At 43.4% G+C, this 25,026-nt stretch overlaps 2 protein-coding genes across 2 annotated transcripts in view; both read right to left on the reverse strand.

The window, feature by feature from the left end:
- Window positions 1-25,026, reverse strand: part of LOC309536741 (uncharacterized protein) — a 209,261-nt gene that overhangs the window by 78,297 nt on the left and 105,938 nt on the right. The gene's annotated exons all lie outside the window — the stretch shown is intronic.
- Window positions 9,676-24,939, reverse strand: LOC309536777 (uncharacterized protein). Its single transcript, XM_082231080.1, has 6 exons — window positions 24,905-24,939; window positions 20,800-21,294; window positions 18,336-18,417; window positions 14,406-14,488; window positions 13,970-14,096; window positions 9,676-11,394 (listed from the first exon to the last, which is right to left on the reverse strand). The coding sequence occupies exons 2-6, from the start codon at window positions 21,211-21,213 to the stop codon at window positions 9,986-9,988; spliced, it is 2,115 nt and encodes a 704-aa protein (XP_082087206.1). The 5' UTR covers window positions 21,214-21,294; window positions 24,905-24,939; the 3' UTR covers window positions 9,676-9,985.

The raw sequence follows: 25,026 nt of genomic DNA on the forward strand, positions 1-25,026 counted from the left end.
ATTTTGAACCACAAAATTACAGAACAGGAGGTAGAAGGTGTCATTCAGAATATGCAGTTGGGTAAATCTCCAGGGCCGGATGGTCTAACCTCCAAATACTATAGATCTTTGAAAGATTGGTTAATTCAGCCACTAAAGGAGGTCTGTAATGAAATTTTGGAGGGGGAAAAGGCGCCAGAGTCGTGGAAGGAAGCTTATATTACACTTATACCGAAAACTGAGTCTGAAAAGACACAACTGAAGAACTACCGCCCCATATCCCTGCTTAATGTGGACTACAAAATTTTTGCTGATATCTTGGCTAACAGATTAAAAAAAGGTATTAGTTGAAGAGATACATAAAGACCAAGCTGGCTTTCTCCCAGGTAGACATCTGTCTGACAATACGAGGAATATAATTAACATTTTGGAGAAGCTGCAAGTGAACATCAATACCAAAGCAGTTTTAATTTTTATAGATGCGGGAAAAGCCTTTGATAATATTTCTTGGAATTTTATGAAGAAAAATCTTCAGGGAATGGGGGTGGGCCAAGGGTTTGAAAATGGTATAAGTGCAATTTACTCGGAACAAAAGGCTAAGTTAATAATCAATAAGGTGATGACAGAGGAATTTAAGATAGAGAAAGGGACACGACAAGGCTGCCCAATTTCCCCATTGCTTTTTATTTCGGTTCTGGAGGTTTTGTTGAATATGATTATAAGGGACCGTCTGATTAAAGGTATTCAGGTCGGAGCCAAACAATACAAATTGAAAGCTTTTGCAGATGACCTAGTTTTGACGTTACAGGAGCCTGAATCTAGTACGAAAAGAGTATTAGAACTGATTCAAGAATTTGATCATGTGGCAGGATTTAAGCTGAACAAGTCAAAAACTAAAGTACTTGAGAAAAATTTTACACCAATTGAGAAAGAGAGGTTTCAGAGGGAGACAGGTTTAACATTAGTTAAGAAAGTAAAATATTTGGGGGTTAATATGACTGCCAAGAATTTAAACTTATTTAAAGATAACTATGAGAAATGTTGGATAGAAGTGAAAAAAGATTTGGAAATATGGTCAAATTTGAAGCTTTCCTTGTTGGGTCGAATTGCAGCTATAAAGATGAATGTATTGCCAAAAATGTTATTTTTGTTTCAGTCATTGCAAATTTTGGACAAGATGGACTGTTTCAAGAAGTGGCAGAAAGATATTTCTAGATTTGTCTGGCAGGGCAAGAAACCCAGAATAAAATTTAAAATACTAACTGACGCAAAGGAAAGAGGTGGATTTGCCCTGCCAGACCTTAAACTTTACTATGAATCAGCAGCATTCTGCTGGTTGAAAGACTGGCTGCTTCTTGAGAACACAGACATTTTGGACTTGGAAGGTTTTAATAATGTTTTTGGGTGGCATGCATACTTGTGGTACGACAAGGTTAAAGCACATAAAGCATTTAAAAACCATATTGTCAGGAAAGCATTGTTTAATGTCTGGACAAGATACAAAGATTTACTGGAAATTAAAACCCCAAGGTGGTTGTCACCGATGGAAGCGAAAATTCTGAAAAGGCTCAATATGGAGGCCAAATGGCTGAAATATTGGGAAATATTGGAACAAGATGGAGACAAATTGAAATTGCAGAGTTTTGAGAAATTAAAAGATAAGGTGTGAGACTGGCTACATTATTATCAAATAAGGGAGGCCTATAATTTGGATAAAAAAATTGGCTTCCAGGTGGAAAAATCAAAACTGGAAACAGAACTGTTAGATCCCAAAACTAAGATACTTTCAAGAATGTATAACTTGCTGTTAAAATGGAACACGCAGGATGAAACGGTTAAATCTGCTATGATTAAATGGGCACAAGATGTTGGACATAACATTATGTTTGCTGACTGGGAACAGTTGTGGACCACCGGTATGAAATTTACGGCATGTAATGCCTTGAGAGAGAATATTATGAAAATGATATACAGGTGGTACATGACACCAGTCAAGCTTGCAAACATATATCATCTGCCCGATAATAAATGTTGGAAATGTAAAGAAAATGAAGGTACATTCTTTCACCTTTGCTGGACATGCCCAAAGATTAAGGCTTTCTGGGAGATTATCTATAATGAAATGAAAAAGGTATTTAAATATACCTTTCTGAAGAAACCAGAGGCCTTCCTCTTGGGCATAGTCGGCTAATTGGTGCCAAAGAAGGATAGAATTTTCTTCATGTATGCAACAACAGCAGCAAGAATACTTATTGCAAAGTATTGGAAGACACAAGATCTACCCACTTTGGAAGAGTGGCAGATGAAGGTAATGGACTATATGGAATTGACGGACATGACTGGCAGAATCCGAGACCTGGGAGAAGAGTTGGTGGAAGAAGATTGGAAGAAATTTAAAGACTATCTGCAAAAATACTGTAAAATTAATGAATGTTAAAATGATGTTGGATTGAAAATAAGTGGCATTAGCAACAAAGTTAATAAGAATATGCAAAAATGAATGGATAATGGATGAAAATATAGAGTCAAAAAATGTTAAGATATAGAGTTAAGATAAACGAAAGAGGGTAAGGATTTGCTGACTTGATTATGTAAATGGGAATACAAAAAGGGGAGGTGTGAGGAGGTCAAAAAAACAAGCAAAGGAGTTTAAAGTTATGAAAAACGGATTTGCTTTTAAATTTTTCTTACTTTTGGTTTTGTCTTTTGTATGTTGTATTTTTTATTTTTTATTTCATGTATTTTTGTATTTATGCTTTTGTAAAACTTTAATAAATATTTCATTTTTAAAAAATGAAAATATGGATTTAGTCGATATCTGGAGAACGAAGAACCCCCCGGGGAAGAGAGGGAACCTTCTTCTCTGACACTAAAATGACATGGACAAGAATTGACCAAATTTGGGTAACCAGAGGACTGGCTCCGAAGACTAGTAAAGTGGAAATCTGCCCCAAGACCTGCTCCGACCATAATGCCGTGAAGATGGAAATGAAATTGATGCCAATTGGTTCCTTTAGATGGAGGATGAATGATACTTTGTTTAGGAATGAAGAATTCACTAAGAAGGCCCAAAAAACTTTGAGAGACTATTTTGAGATAAATATGAACACTACTATGGAAAAAAGAGTAATCTGGGATGCAAGTAAAGCTGTCATGAGAGGATTTTTGATACAACAGAATGCAATTAAAAAGAGAATGCAAAATGAGAAAAAAAGACAAAATCTTGGAAAAAATAAAGGAAGGAGAGAAGAAATTGAGGGTGAAACCAAAGTCGCAGGAGATTTTGAAAGAGATAAAGTTATATCAAGTACAATATATGAAAATGATGAATCAGGAAATAGAATGGAAGATTAAACAAATGAGACAAAAGACATTTGAATCGGCAAATAAGTGTGGAAAACTGTTGGCTTGGCAAATAAAAAAAAGACAAAAACTTAATACTATTACGAATTTAGAAGTGGAAGGAAAGAACATACAGAATCCAGTGGAAATTAGAAAGTGCTTCCAGAGGTATTTCAAAAAACTATATACACAGGAGATGCAGAATGAAATGGACATTGCTAAATTTTTGAAAATGAATGGACTACAAAAAATTTCCCAGGAAAATAAGTTAATGCTGAATTACAAAATAACGAAACAGGAAGTAGAAGGGGCCATTCAGACCATGCAATTGGGTAAATCTCCAGGACCGGATGGACTGACTTCAAGATACTACAGATCTCTGAAAGAATGGTTAATACAACCCTTAAAGGAAGTCTACAATGAAATATTGGAAGGGGAAAAGGCACCAGAGTCGTGGAAGGAAGCACACATCACACTTATACCGAAAACAGAGACTGAAAACACACAGCTTAAGAACTACCACCCCATATCACTGCTCAATGTGGATTATAAAATCTTTGCAGACATTTTGGCTAGAAGATTAAAAAAGGTGTTAGCAGAAGAAATTCACAAAGATCAAGCGGGTTTTCTCCCGGGCAGACACTTGTCTGACAATACGAGGAATATAATGAATATCTTAGAAAAACTACAAGTGAAGATCAATACTAAAGCAGTTTTGATATTTTTGGACGCGGAGAAAGCCTTTGACAACATTTTTTTGAGTTTTATGAAGAAGAATTTACTGGGAATGGGGGTTGGTCAAGGTTTTGGAAATGGTATAGGTGCAATTTATTCAGAACAGAAGGCTAAATTAATTGTTAATAACCTAGTGACAGAAGAATTTAAGATTGAGAAAGGAACACGACAAGGTTGCCCAATCTCTCCTTTGCTTTTTATATCGGTCCTGGAGGTTTTGTTAAATATGATTAGAAGGGACCAATTGGTAAAAGATATACAAGTGGGAGCCAAACAGTACAAATTGAAAGCATTTGCTGACGATTTGGTATTGACTCTACAGGAGCCAGAATCTAGCACTAAAAGAGTACTGGAACTGATTCAAGAATTTGGTCAGGTAGCAGGTTTCAAGTTGAACAAGACGAAAACTAAGGTTTTAGAGAAAAATCTAACTGAGATTGAGAGAGATAAGTTTCAGAAGGAGACTGGATTAACATTGGTTAAGAAAGTGAAATATTTACGGGTTAACATGACTGCTAAGAACGTGAATTTATTTAAGGATAACTATGAAAAATGTTGGACTGAAGTGAAAAAGGATTTAGAAATATGGTCAAATTTGAAGTTATCGCTGTTAGGCCGAATTGCTGTGATAAAAATGAATGCATTGCCAAGAATGCTGTTTTTGTTTCAAACATTGCAAATTTTGGACAAAATGGACTGCTTCAAGAAGTGGCAGAGAGATATCTCTAGATTTGTCTGGCAGGGCAAGAAGCCTCATATAAAATTTAAGATATTAACTGATGCTAAAGAAAGAGGTGGATTTTCCCTGCCAGACCTCAAACTTTATTATGAATCAGCCGCTTTTTGTTGGCTGAGAGAATGGATGCTTCTTGAAAACACTGATGTGTTGGATTTGGAAGGTTTCAATAATAATAATAATAATAATTTATTATTTATACCCCGCCCATCTGGCTGAGTTTCCCCAGCCACTCTGGGCGACTCCCAATCAGTGTTAAAAACAGTACAGCGTTACATATTAAAAACTTCCCTGAACAGGGCTGCCTTAAGATGTCCTCTGAATGTCAGGTAATTATTTATCTCTTTGACATCTGGTGGGAGGGCGTTCCACAGGGCAGGCGCCACTACTGAGAAGGCCCTCTGCCTGGTTCCCTGTAACCTTACTTCTCGCAATGAGGGAACCGCCAGAAGGCCCTCAGAGCTGGATCTCAGTGTCTGGGCTGAACGATGGGGGTGGAGACGCTCCTTCAGGTATACAGGACCGAGGCCGTTTAGGGCTTTAAAGGTCAGCACCAACACATTGAATTGTGCTCGGCAACGTACTGGAAGCCAATGCAGATCTCTCAGAACCGGTGTTATGTGGTCCCAGCGGCCACTCCCAGTCACGAGTCTAGCTGCCGCATTCTGGATTAATTAACAATGTATTTGGTTGGCATGCATATCTGTGGTATGATAAGGTTAAAGCACACAAAGCGTTTAAAAACCATATTGTCAGGAAAGCAGTATTTAATGTCTGGATAAGATATAAAAACTTGTTAGAAAATAAAACCCCGAGATGGCTGTGACCAATGGAAGCAAAGGCTCAGAAAAAAATTAATATGGAGGCCAAATGGCCGAAGTATTGGGAAATTTTGGAACAAGAGGGAGACAGATTAAAACTGCAGAGTTTTGAAAAACTAAAAAAAAGAGTGCAAGACTGGCTCCACTATTATCAAATAATGGAGGCATATAATTTGGATAAAAAAACTAGGCTTTCAGGTGGAAAAATCAAAACTGGAAACAGAATTGCTAGACCCTAAAGTTAAGAATCTGTCAAGAATGTATAACTTGCTGTTGAAATGGAATACTCAGGATGAAACGGTGAAATCTGCTATGATTAAATGGGCACAAGATGTTGGACATAACATTATGATGGCTGACTGGGAACAGTTATGGACTACAGGTATGAAGTTTACGGCATGCAATGCCTTAAGAAAGAATTTAATGAAAATGATTTATAGGTGGTACATAACACCAGTCAAGCTTGCAAAAATCTATCATTTGCCTGATAATAAATGCTGGAAATGTAATGAGTTTATTTACAGAAATATTGTAAAATTAATGAATGTTAGAACGATGCTGGAATGAAGCTATATGGCCTTAGCAGAAATGTTATGAAGAAGTAAAAATAGATTGTTAATGGGTTAAAGTGGAAATTTAAGGTTAGATTGTGTTAAGATAAATTATAGAACAATAATTAAGAAAGATGGAAAGGATTTGCTGAAATAACTAATTGAACTAATTGAACAAGAATACAAAAAAGGGAGGTGTGAGGAGGTCGATGATACAAGTAAATGAAAGGTAGAGATATAGAGATATTGGATGTGTTTTTTAAATGTTTTTGTTGTTGTTTTGTTGTTTTGTTTTATTTATTTATTTTTATTTTTGATGTATTGCGAACTTTTTATTTTTTCTTTCTTCTTTTTTCTGTAACTACTAAACTTTTAATAAATATCTTTTAAAAAAAGAGAGATGGCTTAGTCTTCCAAACAACCCTTTATCCATTAGTTAGTAGACAAGCTTCCCGGTGCAAGGAGAGGAAAGCAGACCTCTGAGCCCAGCCTGGCCCCCCACCAAATCTTGCCCGCATGCCTTGAGGCCCCAAGATGGGCGGAGGAAGGCCTGGGGGGCAGCTGCTGGCTGGGACTTTGATTGGGGCAGGGTGGGGGCACAGGGAGACAGGAAGACTGGCCTGCCTGGGGGTTTCACTGGGGGGATTTATTCACATTGGTGAGGAGAGTGGCGCCTCCTCCATGAATTCCTCTTCCACTCCCAGCCACTCCGCTCAAACCTTTGCTAAAATCCTGCTCTCCTCCCTCCTCTCCGTCTCAGAGGCTGGGCTTTCTGTCTCATCTCAAGAACTGCCAAAGCGCTCGCAATTGCCTCTTATCTTCCACCCAAACCGTCCACATCAATCCTAAGCGTCTCCTGTTATGATTTCCATTTTTGGTCTTCCAGCTTTTCAGACTTCTCCTCCCTTCCTTTCATGGAGATATCTAGTGCTTCTGTTTTCTTTGTCAGTGTCTCTACTTTAGTGGTCAAATTTGTCACCATTTAATGATTTTTATCAATTCGGGCTAATAGCTTCTCCAAATTTAACACAGGCCTAGTGTTAACTGTTTTTGAACTGCCATATTCAAAATCTCCCTCTCCCTTGTTCTCAAAGCAGCCTATTTTTCAGCAGCACCTTTTCAGTTTGTCAAGGTCACAGAATAACTCTTTCCCAAGAGATCCTGTTTCCTGCATTTTTCCAGCCCTCCCTCTTCCTTCCAGCCTGATCCCCAACACACATAAACTGTTTAACATAAAATCCAATTTCTCAAATTAAGATTTCAATTAAACAAATAAACCAAATAATTACTTTAAGAGAGGAACCATAAAAAAGAAAAAAAGAAATAATGTGTCGAAGAGGACATAGCAATTTAGACGTCCAGATAAGAGTGGTTGTCTTGCAGGAATCCAATTCTCTTTAAGTGGCTCAGAGTAGAAGAAATATTATCCTTCAAAGAGAAACGAACTTATAGAATCATAGAATCCTAGAGTTGGAAGAGACCACAAGGGCCATTGAGTCCAACCCCATCAGAACACTCCTGACATATGGTTGTCAAGCCTCTGCTTAAAGACCTCCAAAGTAGGAGACTCCACCACACTCCTTAGCAGCAAATTCCACTGTCGAACAGCTCTGACTGTCAGGAAGTTCTTCCTAATGTTTAGGTGGAATCTTCTTTCTTGTAGTTTGGATCCATTGCTCCGTGTCCTCTTCTCTGGAGCAGCAGAAAACAACCTTTCTCCCTCCTCTATATGACATCCTTTTATATGGAGTCTCCTGCTTTGGAGGTCTTTAAGCAGAGGCTTGACAACCATATGTCAGGAGTGCTCTGATGGTGTTTCCTGCTTGGCAGGAGGTTGGACTCGATGGCCCTTGTGGTCTCTTCCAACTCTATGATTCTATATATATTTGAACATGGCTATCATATCACCCCTTTGTTAGGATATTTCCGTTCCACCTTAAGAGGGAGCAGGATGTTTGTGTCACAGCCTGCGTATTTCCTGTTTCACAGGATGTTTCTGTTGTGTCTTTGCTTTCGTTTCTCTCTGTGTCGTAGACACTGAAGCAGGCAGTCATGGTTTTCTTTGTTCTGATCAACGCTGAATAAAACTTGTAAATAATGCTCTCCTGAGTGCAACTTTGGCTGTGCATTATCTGCTGATAGAGAGTGTGCATCGGCTTTAGATGTTGGGCTATTTCTGGAGCTCATGTCACTAATAGCTGATACTGCGTGACTATGGGAGATCGATGGATCGTCCGGCAGCCGGCTTGGGGGCCATGATGGACTTTATCTCCCTGGCAGTATCCCAACACCTTTAACCTCCTCTTCTCCAGGCTAAACATGCCCAGCTCCCTTAGCCGTTCCTCATAAGGCATCGTTTCCAGGCCTTTGACCATTTTGGTTGCCCTCCTCTGGACACGTTCCAGTTTGTCAGTGTCCTTCTTGAACTGTGGTGCCCAGAACTGGACACAGTACTCCAGGTGAGGTCTGACCAGAGCAGAATACAGTGGCACTATTACTTCCCTTGATCTAGATGCTATACTCCTATTGATGCAGCCCAGAATTGCATTGGCTTTTTTAGCTGCCGCGTCACACTGTTGGCTTATGTCAAGTTTGTGGTCAACCAAGACTCCTAGATCCTTTTCACATGTACTGCTCTCAAGCCAGGTGTCACCCATCTTGTATTTGTGCCTCTCATTTTTTTTTGCCCAAGTGCAATACTTTACATTTCTCCCTGTTAAAGTTCATCTTGTTTGTTTTGGCCCAGTTCTCTAATCTGTCAAGGTCATTTTGAAGTGTGATCCTGTCCTCTGGGGTGTTAGCCACCCCTCCCAGTTTGGTGTCATCTGCAAATTTGATCAGGATGCCCTTGAGTCCATCATCCAAGTCGTTGATAAAGATGTTGAATAAGACCGGGCCTGTAGGGAAATGGTTGCTTATGCCTGGAGGGCAGCTACTGGCTGGGACTTTGATTGGGGCTGGGTGGGGGTACAGGGAGAGGGAAACAGGAAGACCAGCCAGGGGGTGGGACTGGGGGGATTTATTCACATTGGTTTTCTATCCAAACCATGCCTGGGCCTGGGCCAGCTTGCCAAAAATCTTAGACTCTGCCAGGGTGGCGAGGACATGGCTGACCATTGGCACCGAGTATGCATGAGCCGTAAGGGCCTTGTTTATGATACATTTGTAGTCTGCCCAGATGTGGACTGAGCCATTAGGCTTGACAGGTGTGATGACTGGGGTTTCTCAGGGGGGATTAGGCACAAGCTAGAGCACTCCTTGCTCCACAAGCCAGTCTAATTCCACTCCCAGCCACTCCGCTCAACCCTTTGCTAAAATCCTGCTCTCCTCCCTCCTCTCAGACGTCTGTGACCTTATCAGGTTGTCAAGGTCACAGAATAACTCTTTCCTAAGAGATCCTGTTTCCTGCGTTTTTCCAGCCCTCCCTCTTCCTTCCAGCCTGATACCCAACACACATAAGCTGTTTAACATAAAATCAAATTTCTCAAATTAAGATTTCAATTAAAACAAATAAACCAAATAATTACTTTAAGAGAGGAACCATAAAACAGAAAAAAGAAATAATGTGTCCAAGAGGACATAGCAATTTAGACGTCCAGATAAGAGTGGTTGTCTTGCAGGAATCCAATTCTCTTTAAGTGGCTCAGAGTAGAAGAAATATTTTCCTTCAAAGAGAAACAAACTTGTCCAAGCCTGTCTTGATTTTAGCTTTTTCAGGGAGCTCTAAGTCCTTTTAAGAGCTCCAATTGTGTTAAGAACTTAAAAATGAGACCAAACTTTCATAAATCCCTCTGATCACACTCTTGGCACTGAAATAGTTTCTACCCTGTGTGAATTCTCTGATGGGAAATGAGATTGTTGCTTTGACTGAAGCTCTTTCCACATTCCACACACTGATATGGTTTCTCCCCTGTATGGATTTTGTGATGGGCTGTGAGACTTTCTTTCCTGGTGAAGCTCTTTCCACATTCCAGACACTGATAGGGGTTTTCCCCTGTATGAATTCTTTGATGGGAAGTGAAGGTTATTTTCCAGGTGAAGCTCTTTCCACATTCCACGCACTGATAGGGTTTCTCCCCTGTATGAATCCTTTGATGGGAACTGAGTTCAGCACTCCGACTGAAGCTCTTTCCACATTCCAGGCACTGATAAGGTTTCTCCCCTGTATGAATCCTTTGATGGGAAGGGAGTTGGGAGCTCTGACTGAAGCTCTTTCCACATTCCAGGCACTGATAGGGTTTCTCCCCTGTATGAATCCTTTGATGGGAAGTGAAACTGTGCTTACTAATGAAGCTCTTTCCACATTCCAGGCACTGATAGGGTTTCTCCCCTGTATGAATCCTTTGATGGGAAGTGAAACTGTGCTTTCTAATGAAGCTCTTTCCACATTCCACGCACTGAAAGGGTTTCTCCCCTGTATGAATCCTTTGATGGGAAGTGAGTTCGGAGCGCATCCTGAAATTTTTCCCACACTCCAAGCAGTGATATGGTTTTTCACTTGTATGAATTCTACGATGGCAAGTGAGAGTGTGGCTGCGACTGAAGCTCTTTCCACACTCCAAGCATTGATATGGTTTCTCCCCTGTATGAATTCTACGATGGGAAGTGAGATTGTACCTGTGACTGAAGCTCTTTCCACATTCCACGCACTGATAGGGTTTCTCCCCTGTATGAATCCTTTGATGCAAAGTCAGTTCAAAGGTCGTCCTGAAGCTTTTTCCACATTCCAGGCACTGATAGGGTTTCTCCCCTGTATGAATCCTTTGATGGGAAGTGAGATGGGCCCTCTGATTGAAGCTCTTTCCACATTCTACGCACTGAAAGGGTTTCTCCCCTGTATGATTTATTTGATGGGAAGTGAGAGATGAGCTATCAGTGAAGCTCTTTCCACACTCCTCACACTGATAGGGTTTCTCCCCTGTATGAATCCTTTGATGGGAAGTGAGATTGGCACTCCGAGTGAAGCTCTTTCCACATTCCACGCACTGAAAGGGTTTCTCCCCTGTATGAATTCTTTGATGGGAGGTGAGCTTGGCCCTCTGATTGAAATTCTTTCCACATTCCAAGCACTGATAGTGTTTCTTCTCAAGGGGATTTCTTTGATGGGAAGTGGAATGGGAGCTCTGACTGAAGCTCTCTCCACAGTCTGAATCCTGATTTGGCTCCTCCACTGTGTGGATTTCGTTGTGGTCTCCCTTGTTCTTCATTTCCAATTCATCACCACCTGAAACTAAGAGGCAAACGGATTAGGGTCTCGGGAAGAAGTGCAGCCCCAAATTATGGAACAATGCTCATGAATGCTTGGGACAGGGGAAGAACTGAAGGGAGTTAGATGTTATAATGTTCCTTTTGTTCTGCAAAATGTCTAGTTTCGTATACAAATCAAGTTGAATTTTATATGTTTTCTCTCTCTAGTTTTTAAAAGTACAGCTTAACCTGGTAATGTCATTTTGTTCAAATTTAAATATGGATCTATACTATCTTCATAAATAAAATGTGCTTTTATTATTACAGTATTTGTCGCTCTATTGGACGCACCGGACCACAGGACGTACCTTTTTTTTAGAGGGGGAAATCAAGGGAAAAATATTATCACACCCCCCCCCCGCAGCCCCAAAGAGCCACGGACACGATGCGCACAGCCTGTCCGCTTCTCCCAGAGCTTCTCAGGGCTGCGGGGGAATCCCGGGTCCCCCCCCAGTCCCAAAGAGCAAAGAAACCAAGACAGCGAGCGGGATCCATAGCTGCTCAACCTCTCCAGCCAGGAGCTAAACCTCTCCAGTGCGGCTAGAGAAGAAGACAAGGCAGCAAGAGCGATCCATCCCACTCGCTGCCTTGGCCTCCTCTTTAGCCTTGCACAGCATCTTTAGCCTTGCGCAATGGGATGGATCGCGCCCGCTGTCCACCAGGGCTGGACTAGATGACTCCTGGGGTTCCCTTCTGACCCCGCAATTCTATGACCACGGAAGGTGTTGGGGTCTCCACCACTGGAGGCTTTTAAGCAGCGGTTGGGGGACCATCTGCCTAGTGTTCTTTAGCTGTGATTCCTACATTGTGAGGGGGCTGGGCTAGATGACCCTCGGGTGGCCCTCCCAACTCTATACATTCCTACAATTCTGCGGCAGGAGATCCACAGCCACTTCACACAATGCCCACTCCCAATTTTCATCGGAGAGACATGTAGCTTCAGTGTCTAGGTAGGTACCCCCCTACCTGCCACTCTTCCCCCACCCCACTTAAGCCGAGGGAATTCCTGTCCAGAGAAGCTCCCAGGTGAGGCAAGGGTTAAGATCTACCTCTGGTAAATGGCTTTGTATCCCCCCCTTTCCCTTTTCTCTTCCTCTTCTTTGCTATTTCCTTCTTTTGTGTTTTGTTTAATCTGTTTTTATTGTATACTAAAATAAAAGCTGCAAAGTTTCCTTTTTTATAATATCCCCCCCTACAAACTAAAATGTTAGATAAAAACACTGATCCAGAGGAAAAGAAGGGGGTGGAGAAAGGATGGAAAAAGAAAAAGAGGCAGAGATAGAGAGATTTTTTAAAAGTTGGCTTCTTTAGCCTCGCACAGCCTCCCGCGGCTGGAGAGGCGCGCAAGGCTACAGAGGATGGATCGCGCTCGCTGCCCTGGCTTCCTCTTTAGCCTTGCGCAGCCTTCCCCCCGGCTGGAGAGGTTGCGCAAGGCTTTTCCCCAGGAGGGAGAAGGGACTGACTGGCCGCGTCAGTCCCTTCTCCCTCCTGAGGAAAAGCCCGCAAGACCCGCGAGAAGCTTGTGTGTGGCTCTTGGGGGCTTTTCCTGCCTGCCTCCCCCCACCCCTGCATTCGCTCCATAGGACACCCAGACTTTCCCCCTTAGTTTTTAAGACGGAAAAAGTGCGTCCTATGGAGCAAAAAATACGGTATTTAAAAGGTGGCCAAAGCGGGAAAGTTCCCTGTCCAAAATTAAGATATACAGTATTACCTCGGGTTACATACACTTCAGGTTACAGACTCCACTAACAGCGGCAGCAGGAGGCCCCATGAGCTAAGTGGTGCTTCAGGTTAACAACAGTTTCAGGTTAAGAACAGACCTTCAGAATGAATAAAGATCTTAACCCGAAGTACCACTGTACTTAAATGTTACATTACTGTGAGAAGTTACAGGGGACGAGGCAGGGGGCCTTCTCGATAAGGGAACCCACCCTGTGGAACGCCCTCCCATCAGATGTCAAGGAAATAACTATGCAACTTTTAGAGGACTTCTGAAGGCACATCTGTATTGGGAAGTTTTTAATGTTTGATGTTTTATTATATTTGTTGGAAGTTGCCCAGAGTGGCTGGGGCAACCCAGTCAGATGGGCAAGGTAAAAATGATAAAATTATCATTATTGTTACTACAGGGTTCACTGCCTGAGATTCAAAAAGCATGGCTCTGTTTTGGGATGGAGTTTGTTTGGTTCAGTCGTGGAATCTGTGCCATCTCCAATGCCAAGCGACTCTTTGGTCAACCAGAGAGAGACAGAAGCAAGAACAAAAGCAGGAAACTGGACTGAAGCTACTTCAACACCTCAAATCACTCTGAATCCTACATTTAAGAAGGCCTGGGCAGTTCAGACAGCCTGATCATGGTTTTAAACGGCAGAACTGGAGGAAGAATATTCACAGGGAAAACAATCAATAGCCATACATCCAAGGTTTGCTGCGGGAGTGTTAACATCCCAGGTGCTGTGGGTGGCGCTGTTGAGCCCCATCAAAATATCAGAGGTTCGTCACATAGAGAGATGTCTTGCATTACAAAACAGATAGGATGATCCAATAGGGAGCCTTACCGAGAGAGTCCAAGATCCCACGATTCTCCTCCATGACTTCCTTATGGAGAGCTCTCTGGTCAGGATCCAGCAACGCCCACTCCTCGTCTGTGAAATGGACAGCCACATCTTCAAAGCACACTGGACCCTAACAGAACAGGAAAAAGGCTGTCCTCTTAGAGAACATTCACTTGGCTCTGTTGTTTTCTACAGCGGCCAGACCCCTCTCTGCCTTCCTCATCCCTCTCTCCTGCTGCAGCTTCTGCCTCGGAGTCTGGGCTGCTCTCTGCCACAGACTCCCTCTGCTCCCTGAGCCCTCTTCCCTCTCCAGCGTCAGACCCCTCCTCCTCCTCCTCCTCCCAGTCGGCTCCCTCTTCTCTGGCTCCTCCCACCATTCCTCTGCATCCAGCCAGTCTGCATCCAAGCCGTCCTTCCCCACAAGGCTCCTTCCCCCTACCTGATCTGGGTCCACAGCTGCTGCCTCCCCTCCACCACCATGAAAAGATGAAGGAGCAGGTCTTGGTGGCATCATTCCGTCACCTGGGAGAGACCAAGGTAAGTGGAAAGCGTGAGCGCCTGCTTCTCTCAGAGGTGAAACAGTGCATCTCTCAGTACAGATGGGGCTTGTCCAAGTCTCCCCTGCTAGCTTCCGGTTCCGCTCTGCCTTAATGGAGGCAGCGGGAGATCGTTGGCAAGGGAAAAACAAGGATGACTGAGGGTAATTCTCCTTGCAAGTTTCCCCCAGGGACAGGGGAGAACGGGCTTCACTCCCAGTTTGTCTTGGTACCAGGCTCCGGCTCCGGCATGGATTGCGAGAGGCAGGAAGGCACTGAGTGCAAAAGCCCTTGGCCTGCCGAAAACCCTCCTGCGCCGCCATTAAGAAGCAGAGGTTCTCCTGTCAATCAGAGCTCAATTTGGACTAATGTACAGGCGTTGCTGGTAGAGATGAGATCATAAACTGCGGAATTAAACAAGCTGCAAGGTCTTTAAGGTTTGAATTTGGGAATAAACTTCATTTGCTGCAAAAGACAGTGAGTGGGGGGAGGGGAGCCTATGGCTTCTTTATATAAAATTTTCTTCTCTGCATTAATGAATTGGCAGCCTGAGATTGAATACTAGTTCAAAATATCTATGTACCGGTGAGCAGGGATGAAACTGGACTGCAGATATGAAATATAACTTCAAATGGAACTGTGTGTGTAAAAACAAAAAGGAAAAAGGGAGGGAAGCTCTATTTTGCAAAATGTTTGCGATGGAAAATTAGAGGTGACTCTTCCCCATCCTGTATTATATACAGACTGAACTGATTAATGCTAAAGGACTTGGAATTTAATTTAATTGGATAAATGTACATTTATCTAAGGCTAGACAAAGGGATGTAAGGAATCTGAAAGTTGTGAGGGAGCTGATAAGGTTCATTACTGAGTCATTTGCAATTCTGACAGATCCCTCTCTGATTATTTATTGGGATAGTGTGATTGTTATCTTGACAGGAGTGTAATTGAAATTAATAAGATTTTGGAATGGAGAAATAAAGAAAATCAGCAAACCATCGGTTTTAGCATGCGGGGGGCCACCTATATTATATAATTTTGTATAAGATTGGTATTAGTACCGTAAATTTCGCTCCATAACACGCAGATTTTTCCTCCTAGAAAGTAAGGGGAAATGTCTGTGCGTGTTATGGAGCGAATGCCTACAGATGGCGGGGGAATCTGCTGCAGTCGTGAGCAGTCCGTGGCTCGCTTTGAAACAGCAAAGCGGGTGTAAGCGGCTCCTGTCAGCTAGCAGAGCCGGGAAGGAGGGAGAGAAGCAGAGCGGGAGTTGGCTGCTTTAAAACAACCCCTGCTCTCTGTCCCTGCCTGCAGTTTTTTGCTGTCGGATTTTGGATTAGGCACTGTAGGGGCTGTGTGTGTGTGTGTGTGTGTGCTTGAGCTATCATTCTCCTCCTCCTGCTTCCCCTTCACTCTCCCTGCGCCCCTGCGACGTTAGAATCCACACTCTGTGTGTCTGTGTGTGCGTGAGGGCTGCTTCTCCTCTTGCTTCCCCTTCACTCTCCCGACGTTAGAATCGACACTCTGTGTGTCTGTGTGTGCGTGAGGGCTGCTTCTCCTCTTGCTTCCCCTTCACTCTCCCGACGTTAGAATCGACACTCTGTGTGTCTGTGTGTGCGTGAGGGCTGCTTCTCCTCTTGCTTCCCCTTCACTCTCCCGACGTTAGAATCGACACTCTGTGTGTCTGTGTGTGCGTGAGGGCTGCTTCTCCTCTTGCTTCCCCTTCACTCTCCCGACGTTAGAATCCACACTCTGTGTGTCTGTGTGTGCGTGAGGGCTGCTTCTCCTCTTGCTTCCCCTTCACTCTCCCGACGTTAGAATCCACACTCTGTGTGTCTGTGTGTGCGTGAGGGCTGCTTCTCCTCTTGCTTCCCCTTCACTCTCCCGACGTTAGAATCGACACTCTGTGTGTCTGTGTGTGCGTGAGGGCTGCTTCTCCTCTTGCTTCCCCTTCACTCTCCCGACGTTAGAATCCACACTCTGTGTGTCTGTGTGTGCGTGAGGGCTGCTTCTCCTCTTGCTTCCCCTTCACTCTCCCGACGTTAGAATCGACACTCTGTGTGTCTGTGTGTGCGTGAGGGCTGCTTCTCCTCTTGCTTCCCCTTCACTCTCCCGACGTTAGAATCGACACTCTGTGTGTCTGTGTGTGCGTGAGGGCTGCTTCTCCTCTTGCTTCCCCTTCACTCTCCCGACGTTAGAATCGACACTCTGTGTGTCTGTGTGTGCGTGAGGGCTGCTTCTCCTCTTGCTTCCCCTTCACTCTCCCGACGTTAGAATCGACACTCTGTGTGTCTGTGTGTGCGTGAGGGCTGCTTCTCCTCTTGCTTCCCCTTCACTCTCCCGACGTTAGAATCCACACTCTGTGTGTCTGTGTGTGCGTGAGGGCTGCTTCTCCTCTTGCTTCCCCTTCACTCTCCCGACGTTAGAATCGACACTCTGTGTGTCTGTGTGTGCGTGAGGGCTGCTTCTCCTCTTGCTTCCCCTTCACTCTCCCGACGTTAGAATCCACACTCTGTGTGTCTGTGTGTGCGTGAGGGCTGCTTCTCCTCTTGCTTCCCCTTCACTCTCCCCACGTTAGAATCCACACTCTGTGTGTCTGTGTGTGCGTGAGGGCTGCTTCTCCTCTTGCTTCCCCTTCACTCTCCCCACATTAGAATCCACACTCTGTGTGTCTCTCTGTGTGTGATTTGCTTCCCATTCACTCTTCCTGCGACTTTAGAATCCACACTGTGTGTCTCTCTGTGTGTGAGGGCTCCTTTTCCTCTTGCTTTCCATTCACTCTCCCAGCGCCCCTGCGACTTTAGAATTGACACTCTGTGTGTCTGTGTGTGTGTGAGGGATCGTTCTCCTTCTCTTGCTTCCCATTCACTCCCCCAGCGCCCCTGCGACTTCCAGCGCCCTGCAACTTTAGGGCCAGTTCTCTCTCTCTCTCTCTCTCTCTCTGTGTGTGTGTGTGTGTGTGTGTGTTGACCTCACTGTGCTTGTTGGGGGAGAGTGTTGGTCGCACTTTTTCTTGATTTGTCTCAGAGTGGTTACTATCGTGGTTTCCTTGCTGGGGAGGAGGGAGAGATGCAGAGCCTGCTTGTTCTAAAGGAGCAAAGCCGGAGAGGAGCCTCTCCTGCATTATTAGCAGCACCCTTCTCCACACACCCCCACGTGTGCTCCTTGTCCCTTGAGTGCTTTTCCTTCCCTCCCCACTTAAAACGTGGTTACAAAGCACGGATCCACATGGATCCTCAGGATTTTTGCACTGGGTCACCCCAAATTCACCATCAGATCACATAGCATGTCCATGGCTACAGCCTGCACAAAAAACACACACGCACCCACTGTTTCATGGGGCCGCAATGGGGCAAAAACGTGGTTACAAAGCATGGACCCACATGGATCCTCAGGATTTTTGCATTGGGCTACCCCAAACTCACCGTCAGATCACATGTCTGTGGCCACAGCATGAACCACAAAAATCATACATCCACTGTTTTGTTTAGAATATTTTTTTCTTGTTTTCCTCCTCTAAAAACTACGTGCGTGTTATGGTCAGGTGCGTGTTATAGAGCGAAAAATACGGTAATTGTATTGTAATTTCGCATTGTTATAAGGAGGCTATTATTGGACTGTAATTGTAAACTAATCAAATTACTATCATAAACGTCTCCCCTGCTGAGTACATTTGTACCCATTTCATATAATAGTTGTGCAAAAATACATTCCCCCCCCCCGAGCTCTGGGCTCCAGGTGTCTTCCCCCAAAAGATGCAAAGAAATCACAGATTAGTTTTGAAACCAAGAGAATGTGACAAAACGGGGGAGAAAACACTCCTTCCTCCTTACCCAGAGGCCTCACTCTGGCGTCCAACGGAGTCTTCTCTGCCTCAGAAGAATCAAGACCCATTTCTGCCAAAAGATCCTTCCTCTGAAAGAGCAACAAGGATTCAAAACAGAGAATGGGGAGAAGGGTTAGAGAAGGAATGGCAGAGGCAAGCGCTTTCGGGGGACAGAGGTGAAAGCTGCTTCCTGCTTCTGCTAGACTGGTGTCTGGGGTTGGCTGCCAGGACCATGAAACATTGGTCCTCAAGGATCTTCACCGGCTCCCAGAACGTTTCCCAGCACAATTCAAAGCCCTAAACGGCCTCAAAGGCCCAGTATACCCAAAGGAGCGTCCCCATGAACTGAGGTCCAGTTCCGAGGGTCTTCTGCTGATTCCCTCACTGTGATAAGTGAAGTTACAGGGAACCAGGCAGAAGACCTTCTCCACAGTGGCCCCCACCCTGGGGAATGCCCTCCCATGAGGTGAGAAGGAGATAAAAAAAACTGCATAACTTTTAGAAGACATCTGATGTCAGACTGAAACTTTCCTTGTTGGGCCGAAATGCTGCGATAAAGATGAATGTATTGCCAAAAATGTTGTTTCTGTTTCAGACCCTTCAGATTGTGGACAGGGTGGAATGTTTTAGAAAGCGGCAGAGAGATATATCTAAGTTGGCAGGGCAAAAAGCCCCGAATAAAATTTAAAGTACTAACTGATGCCAAGGAGAGAGGGGGGTTTGCCCTGCCAGATTTGAGGTTGTATTATGAATCTGCAGCTTTCTGCTGGTTGAAAGATTGGTTTCTACTTGAGAACACTGATGTCCTAGATCTGGAAGGGTTTAACAATGCTTTTGGATGGCATGCATATTTGTGGTATGACAAGGTAAAAATTCATAAGGCTTTTAAGAACCATATCGTCAGGAAGGCAGTGTTTAATGTCTGGATAAAATACAAAGACTTATTAGAAAACAAGACCCCAAGGTGGCTGTCACCAATGGAAGCCAAGGCTCACAAAAGACTCAATATGGAGGCCAGATGGCCGAAATATTGGGAAATACTGGAAAAAGAAGGAGATACTTGGAGATTGCAGAGATTTGAGAAATTAAAGGATAAAGTGCGAGATTGGTTACACTATGCTCAGATCAGGGAGGTTTTTAATTTGGATAAAAAAACAGGTTTCCAGGTGGAAAAATCGAAATTAGAAACAGAACTGCTAGAACCCAAGACCAAGGTACTTTCAAAAATGTATAACTTGCTGTTGAAATGGAATACGCAGGATGAAATTGTTAAATCAGCTATGATAAAATGGGCACAGGACATTGGGCATAATATTATGTTTGCTGACTGGGAAAAGTTATGGACCACCGGAGTGAGGTTCACGGCATGTAATGCCTTGAAAGAAAACATTATGAAAATGATATACAGGTGGTACATGACCCCAGTCAAGCTGGCAAAAATATATCATTTGCCTGATAATAAATGTTGGAAATGTAAAGGAACTAAGGGACATTCTTTCACCAAGGGTTAAGGCCTTCTGGGAAATGATCTATAATGAGTTAAAAAAGGTATTTAAGTATACCTTTCTTAAGAAACCAGAGGCCTTCCTTCTGGGCATTGTTGGCCAAGGGGTGCTAAGGAAGGATAGAACTTTCTTATGTATGCAACAACAGCAGCAAGAATACTCATCGCAAAGTACTGGAAGACACAAGATTTGCCCACTCTGGAAGAATGGCAGACGCAACTGATAGACTACATGGAACTTGCTGAAATGACTGGCAGAATTCGAGACCTGGGAGAAGAGACGGTGGAAGAGGACTGGAAAAAATTTAAAGACTATTTACAAAAATATTATAAGTTGTATGAATGCTAAGAGAATGCATGATTGAAAACAACACGGCATCAGTAATGTAGTTGTAAGATGTATGAAAAAGTGATATTTAAGAAAAGGATGAAATTTGAAGTAATATTATGTTTAAGTTAAGCAGTCCAATATATGTTAAAATATTGAAAATTTGGGACATAATATCCGAGAACTATAAAATAAGAAATTGAAACAAGGTAATAATTTGCTGCTTATAACTATATGACTGAGAACGCAGGAAAGGGTGATGTGAGGAAGTCCAAAGACTATGAAATTATGAATAACTGTACTTTATTTGTATTTTCTTCTATTCTTTTTCTCTTTATTTCTTAATTTTGCTTTGACTTTTTTCTGCCTGTGGGATGGTGATGGTATTTTGTATGTTTGGTGGTTTCTTTGTTGTTTAAAAATTGCAATAAATATCTTTAAAAAAAAATAGAAGACATCTGATGTCTTCTTATGCGTTTATATGTGCTGGAAGGCACCCAGCCACGAGTTTGATAAATAATAATAATAATCATCATCATCATCTTTCCTAAAAAGGATGGGCCATTAGGAATTGATTTGGGAATACTCTCCCTCCTCTTTGGAGCCCCTTGGGAGTATCCAGAGGAAAGTCTCTCTCACCTGCTGCTCTGCCTGCTTCCTCTCCTCTGCCTGACTCAGGAGGAAACCTTCGGCCAGGGCCACCGCCTGGGAACTGGTCTCCGCTCCGCATTCCCTCACCCAGTTCTCCATCTCCAGAGGAAGGACAGCCAGGAACTGCTCCAAGATCACCAGGTCCAACATCTGAGCTTTCGTGTGCCTTTCTGGCTTCAGCCACTGATGGTCAAGATGGTAGAACTGGCTGCAAACCTCTCGGGGTCCTTTGGCCTCCTGGAAGCAGAACTGCCTCAACTGCTGGCTCTGCACCTCTGAGCGGAGGGTGTCCTCCTCACCCAGGATCTTCTGCATGGAGTTTTCCCAGAATTCCCCACTGCTCCCCGTTTCCATGGCATGGCCTCTTCCTGCTTCAGGGCCAGCTGAGTCTTGCTCATCCATCTCTGTTCTCAGGACACCTCCAGGAGATCGGAAGGAGCCCCTTGGTCCTCTGCCAAGTTCTACTGCAAGGTGCAGAAAATCCTACGAATCAAACACACTATTCTATTGTAAGATGAATAAACAGCCAAGAGAAGAAGAATGTTCCCTGAGGAAGCATGGATGAGTCTTCCTAGGAACCAGGGCTGGATTGCCACTGTCCCTGTTGTTGTTTAGTCGTGTCCGCCTCTTTGTGACCCCCTGGACCAGAGCACGCCAGGCCCTCCTGTCATTCACTGCCTCCCGCAGTTTAGTCAAACAAATAAAGAATTAGGGAGGGGAAAATGCCCGACATACAGAGATTTATGAATAGAGAGAGAAGCTAAAGCGTTTGCAAGGAGGACGGCTTGTAAGCAGAGGTATTCCTGTCCTTCTCCTTCGTGGTCTTTCCCTCTTAATATCCTTCTCCCTCATAATAATGTCCCTCTTAAGATCCTTCTCCCTCACAATTATGTCCCTCTTAATATACTTCTCCCTCATAATAATGTCCCTCTTAAGATCCTTCTCCCTCACAATTATGTCCCTCTTAATATCCTTCTCCCTCATAATAATGTCCCTCTTAATATCCTTCTCCCTCACAATAATGTCCCTCTTAATATCCTTCTCCCTCATAATTATGTCCCTCTTAATATCCTTCTCCCTCATAATAATGTCCCTCTTAATATCCTTCTCCCTCACAATTATGTCCCTCTTAATATCCTTCTCCCTCATAATAATGTCCCTCTTAATATCCTTCTCCCTCATAATAATGTCCCTCTTAAAATACTTCTCCCTCATAATAATGTCCCTCTTAATATACTTCTCCCTCATAATAATGTCCCTCTTAATATGCTTCTCCCTCACAATAATGTCCCTCTTAATGTCCTTTTCCCTCATAATTATGTCCCTCTTAATATCCTTCTCCCTCACAATTATGTCCCTCTTAATATACTTCTCCCTCATAATAATGTCCCTCTTAATATCCTTCTCCCTCATAATAATGTCCCTCTTAATATACTTCTCCCTCATAATAATGTCCCTCTTAATATACTTCTCCCTCATAATAATGTCCCTCTTAATATACTTCTCCCTCATAATAATGTCCCTCTTAATATACTTCTCCCTCATAATAATGTCCCTCTTAATATCCTTCTCCCTCATAATTATGTCCCTCTTAATATCCTTCTCCCTCATAATAATGTCCCTCTTAATATCCTTCTCCCTCACAATTATGTCCCTCTTAATGTCCTTCTCCCTCACAATCATGTCCCTCTTAATATCCTTCTCCCTCATAATAATGTCCCTCTTAATATCCTTCTCCCTCATAATTATGTCCCTCTTAATATACTTCTCCCTCACAATCATGTCCCTCTTAATATCCTTCGCCCTCATAATCATGTCCCTCTTAATATCCTTCTCCCTCACAATTATGTCCCTCTTAATATCCTTCTCCCTCATAATAATGTCCCTCTTAATATCCTTCTCCCTCATAATAATGTCCCTCTTAATATCCTTCTCCCTCATAATAATGTCCCTCTTAATGTCCTTCTCCCTCATAATAATGTCCCTCTTAATATCCTTCTCCCTCACAATAATGTCCCTCTTAATGTCCTTCTCCCTCACAATCATGTCCCTCTTAATATCCTTCTCCCTCACAATAATGTCCCTCTTAATATCCTTCTCCCTCATAATAATGTCCCTCTTAATATCCTTCTCCCTCATAATAATGTCCCTCTTAATATCCTTCTCCCTCATAATAATGTCCCTCTTAATGTCCTTCTCCCTCACAATCATGTCCCTCTTAATGTCCTTCTCCCTCACAATCATGTCCCTCTTAATATCCTTCTCCCTCACAATCATGTCCCTCTTAATATCCTTCTCCCTCACAATCAAGTCCCTCTTAATGTCCTTCTCCCTCACAATCATGTCCCTCTTAATATCCTTCTCCCTCACAATCATGTCCCTCTTAATATCCTTCTCCCTCACAATCAAGTCCCTCTTAATGTCCTTCTCCCTCACAATCATGTCCCTCTTAATATCCTTCTCCCTCACAATCATGTCCCTCTTAATGTCCTTCTCCCTCACAATTATGTCCCTCTTAATATCCTTCTCCCTCACAATTATGTCCCTCTTAATATCCTTCTCCCTCATAATAATGTCCCTCTTAATATACTTCTCCCTCATAATAATGTCCCTCTTAATATTCTTCTCCATCATAATAATGTCCCTCTTAATATCCTTCTCCCTCATAATAATGTCCCTCTTAATACCCTTCTCCCTCATAATTATGTCCCTCTTAATATCCTTCTCCCTCACAATCATGTCCCTCTTAATGTCCTTCTCCCTCATAATTATGTCCCTCTTAATATCCTTCTCCCTCATAATAATGTCCCTCTTAATATCCTTCTCCCTCATAATCATGTCCCTCTTAATATCCTTCTCCCTCACAATCATGTCCCTCTTAATATCCTTCTCCCTCATAATAATGTCCCTCTTAATATCCTTCTCCCTCATAATTATGTCCCTCTTAATATACTTCTCCCTCACAATCATGTCCCTCTTAATATCCTTCGCCCTCATAATAATGTCCCTCTTAATATCCTTCTCCCTCATAATTATGTCCCTCTTAATATCCTTCGCCCTCACAATCATGTCCCTCTTAATATCCTTCTCCCTCACAATAATGTCCCTCTTAATATCCTTCTCCCTCACAATCATGTCCCTCTTAATATCCTTCTCCCTCACAATCGTGTCCCTCTTAATGTCCTTCTCCCTCACAATCGTGTCCCTCTTAATATCCTTCTCCCTCACAATCGTGTCCCTCTTAATATCCTTCTCCCTCACAATCATGTCCCTCTTAATATCCTTCTCCCTCACAATCATGTCCCTCTTAATATCCTTCTCCCTCACAATCATGTCCCTCTTAATATCCTTCTCCCTCACAATCGTGTCCCTCTTAATATCCTTCTCCCTCACAATCGTGTCCCTCTTAATATCCTTCTCCCTCACAATCATGTCCCTCTTAATATCCTTCTCCCTCACAATCATGTCCCTCTTAATATCCTTCTCCCTCACAATCATGTCCCTCTTAATATCCTTCTCCCTCACAATCGTGTCCCTCTTAATATCCTTCTCCCTCACAATCGTGTCCCTCTTAATATCCTTCTCCCTCACAATCATGTCCCTCTTAATGTCCTTCTCCCTCATAATAATGTCCCTCTTAATATCCTTCTCCCTCATAATTATATCCCTCTTAATATACTTCTCCCTCACAATCATGTCCCTCTTAATATTCTTCTCCCTCACACTCATGTCCCTCTTAATATACTTCTCCCTCATAATAATGTCCCTCTTAATATACTTCTCCCTCATAATAATGTCCCTCTTAATATCCTTCTCCCTCACAATCATGTCCCTCTTAATATCCTTCTCCCTCACAATTATGTCCCTCTTAATATCCTTCTCCCTCACAATCGTGTCCCTCTTAACATCCTTCTCCCTCACCATCATGTCCCTCCGAAGGTCCTTCTCCCTCCTCGCTCTCTTCCAGGCCCACCTCCCTGGCCAGGGCCTGAGGTCCCTCTGGCTCCCTCCCGGACCCCCCAGCCTCTCTTCCCTCCCCTTCCCGCCTCCCGGGGCAGGGAGTTCCCCAGGCTTCCCCCGAGAGGAGACCCACCAGAGCCCGGCAGGCGAGGGCGAGGCCGGAAGGGACGTCAGAGGGGAGGAGGGGGAGGAGGAGCGGCCCGCCTTCCTTTCCTGTCCTCTCTAGGAAGCCAGCTCGGCGCCCCTTAACCCTTC

The sequence above is a fragment of the Podarcis vaucheri genome (genome assembly GCF_965113315.1).
Source record: "Podarcis vaucheri genome assembly, chromosome: 7".
Taxonomy (NCBI): Eukaryota; Metazoa; Chordata; class Lepidosauria; order Squamata; family Lacertidae; genus Podarcis; species Podarcis vaucheri.